Below are 3,136 nucleotides of genomic sequence, written 5' to 3' on the forward strand. Positions count from 1 at the left end.
GGATGGAGGCTGGGATAACGGGATGGAGGCTGGGATAATGGGATGGAGGCTGGGATAACAGGATCGAGGCTGGGATAATGGGATGGAGGCTGGGATAACGGGATCGAGGCTGGGATGACGCACTGGCGTCACACGCTCGGAGGCGAAGCCACCCCGGGGGACATTCCTTTGTCCCCACCCACAGCATCCCAATCCCTTCCCCAGCCTGGGCCAGTTCACCCATCGACCCCACACTGATCATCATCAGCTCCCCCACACGCCCTCCAAGCCGGTTCTCACCGGCATTTTGGCACATTCCCTGTGGAACTCCGGGAGAACGGACCTCGTGCTCCCCACAAAAGCTCCCATTTCCCATTTCCTGCCCCTCTCCCCGTTTTTCCACCCCTTTTTCCGTGTCCCTGCTCAGCCCCCAGGAGGGCTGTGGAGCCTCCACCCCTCTCCCCTTCTCCCCCCATCCCCCGGCATTCCCGGTGCTCCGGCGGCTCCAGCGGCTCCGGCTCACCCTGCGGTTGCGGTTGTGGTCGGCGGAGCGCAGGTGCCTCTGCAGGAGGTGGTTCTGGGCCGGGATCAGCATGTCACACGCCATGCAGTGAGCGGCCTCGATCCTCTTGAAGAAATGCTCCTGCCCGATCCCTGCTCCCCAGATCCCGGGAAAAACAAACAAACAAACAAAAACAAACCCAAGGTTGGGGTTGGGAGACTCCAAACGACGCCTTCCAACCCCGCCTGGGCGTTCCCACGTTCCCTCCCGGACACAGCAAATCCACCAAAATCCACCACACGCGAGGAGCAGAGTTATCCCAGTCTGGAATAATCCAGGAGCAGGAGGAGATGTGGGAAAACAGCCCCCTCCCTCCCCCTTCCCCCCAAAAAAAAAAGCTGTTTTCCCAAAATTCCCCAAATTGTGGAGCTTCTCCCGGTGCTGGGGTGGCTCCTGCTCCCTCTTTAGGCTGGGGTTGAATTGCTGAAGGGTTTAGAGCCAGCCTGGAAATCCCAAACATCAAGGCCTGGGAATCCCAAATGTCAAGCCTGGAAAATGCCCAAATCAAGCCTGGAAAATCCCAAACATTAGGCCTGGAAATCCAAGACATTAAGCCTGGAAAATCCCAAATGAAGCTTGAAAAATTCCACATATTAAGGCTGGAAATATACAAAATATTAAGCCAGGAAATCCAAAATATTGATCCTGGAAATCCCAAATATTAAGCCTGGACAATCCCCAAATCAAGCCCGAAAAATCCCAAACATTAGGCCTGGAAATCCAAGACATTTAAGTCTGGAAAATCCCCAAATCAAGCCTGAAAAATCCCAAACACAGGCCCAAAAATGCATAATATTAAACTTGGAAAATCCCAAATATTAGGCCTGAAAATCCAAGATACTGGTACCTCTGATGCTGCACAATCTGCAGTGAGGATGAGCAGGATCCTTCCCTTTCCTCCTTCCCTTCCCCCTTCCTACTTCCCATTTCTCTTCCCATTCCCCTTCTTTCTTCCCATTCCCTCTATCCTCTTCCCATTCCCCTTCTCATTCCCCTTCCTCTTCCTACTTCCCATTCCCCATCCTACTTCCCATTTCTCTTCCCATTCCCCCTTCCTTCTGCCCCTTCCCTCTTCCCATTCCCTCTTCCCTTCCTCCTCCAGCTGCCAAATTCCTCGACTGTCCCCCGGGGCCGAGTTTCCCAAATCCTTCATTTTCGTTCCTGCTCAGCTCCCCCTGGAGCAGGAATTGTTGATTTTCCGTCTCCTTCCCGAGGATTCCCTTGGGAAAAGCCCCTCACCCTTGAAGGGATCTGGTTCCTCAGCTCCCCCAGGAGCGGGATTTGTTGGTTTTCCCGCTCCTTCCCGAGGATTCCCTTGGGAAAAGCCCCTCACCCTTGAAGGGATCCGGTTTCTGTTTGCTGCCCTCCTTCTCCGTCAGCTCCTGCCGCCGCTTCTCGATCTTCTTGTTCCTGTTGACGATGTATTCCTGCAGGGAGGAGGGAAATCCCACCGGGAAGAGGTTGCTTGGGAATTCCCCCATGCTGGGAATGGGGGGGGGGGGCTTTCCAATCCCGGTGTCCCCTCACGGCCACCGGAGCAGCAGCGGGGACGATCCCAAACGGGGAGAAATGGGAGCCTGTGCCCGGGAAAGCAGCACATTCCATGGGGAATGGGCATAAATCCTTCAGGAATGGGCCCAAATCCTTGGGGAATGGGCCCAAATCCTTGGGAAATGCTCCCAAATCCTTGGGGAATGCCCTCAAATCCTTCAGGAATGGGCCCATATCCTTGGGGAATGCTCCTAAATCCTTGGGGAATGGGCCCAAATCCTTGGGGAATGCTCCTAAATCCTTAGGGAATGAGCCCAAATTATTGGGGAATGGGCCCAAATCCTTGGGGAATGCTCCCAAATCCTTGGGGAATGGGCCCATATCCTTGGGGAATGCTCCTAAATCCTTAGGGAATGAGCCCAAATTATTGGGGAATGGGCCCAAATTATTGGGAAATGGGCCCAAATTATTGGGAAATGGGCCCAAATTATTGGGAAAAGCTACCAAATCCTTGGGCAATGTCCCCAAATCCTTGGGGAATGTCCTCAAATCCTTGGGGAATGTGCCCAAATCCTTAGGGAATGGCCCCAAATCCTTGGGGAATGCTCCCAAATTATTGGGGAATGCCCCCAAATCCTTGGGGAATGTCCTCAAATAATGCCTCCAAATCCTTGGGGAATGGGCCCAAATCCTTGAGAAATATCCCCAAATCCTTCAGGAATGCCCACAAATCCTTGGGGAATCCCCCTAAATCCTTCAGGAATGCCCTCAAATCCTTCAGGAATGTCCCCAAATCCTTCAGGAATGCCCCCAAATCCTCAAAAAATGCCCCTAAATCCTCAAAAAAATTCCCCCAAAGTGTTGAAACTCAGCCCCAAACCTTTCAAAAATGCCCCCCCAAATCCCTCAAAAATCCCCCCCAATCCTTGAATAATCCCAATCCTTGAGAAATTCCCCCCAATCCTTGAAAAATGTCCCCCCAAATCCCTGGAATTTGTAGCGCCTTCCAGTCTCCAGATAAAGCTTCATATCCCAAATTTAAGCCTGGAAATCCCAAATCCAGCCTGGCAATCCAAAATCCAAGCCTGAAAATCCCAACTATTA

The 3,136-nt window shown here is 52.7% G+C and overlaps 1 protein-coding gene across 1 annotated transcript in view; it reads right to left on the bottom strand.

Annotated features, from left to right (window-relative positions):
* Nucleotides 1-3,136, bottom strand: part of LOC114071973 (A-kinase anchor protein 8-like) — a gene marked incomplete at its 5' end in the record, with an annotated part of 15,911 nt that overhangs the window by 5,517 nt on the left and 7,258 nt on the right. The window contains 2 exons of the mRNA XM_027909878.1: nucleotides 503-633; nucleotides 1,875-2,023. Coding sequence (XP_027765679.1) covers nucleotides 503-633; nucleotides 1,875-2,023 — 280 coding nt within the window. The remainder of the gene's footprint in view (nucleotides 1-502; nucleotides 634-1,874; nucleotides 2,024-3,136) is intronic.

This window comes from Empidonax traillii, unplaced genomic scaffold (assembly GCF_003031625.1).
Source record: "Empidonax traillii isolate 1590-97213 ecotype Southwest subspecies unplaced genomic scaffold, ASM303162v1 scaffold2487:size23290, whole genome shotgun sequence".
Classification (NCBI taxonomy): Eukaryota; Metazoa; Chordata; class Aves; order Passeriformes; family Tyrannidae; genus Empidonax; species Empidonax traillii.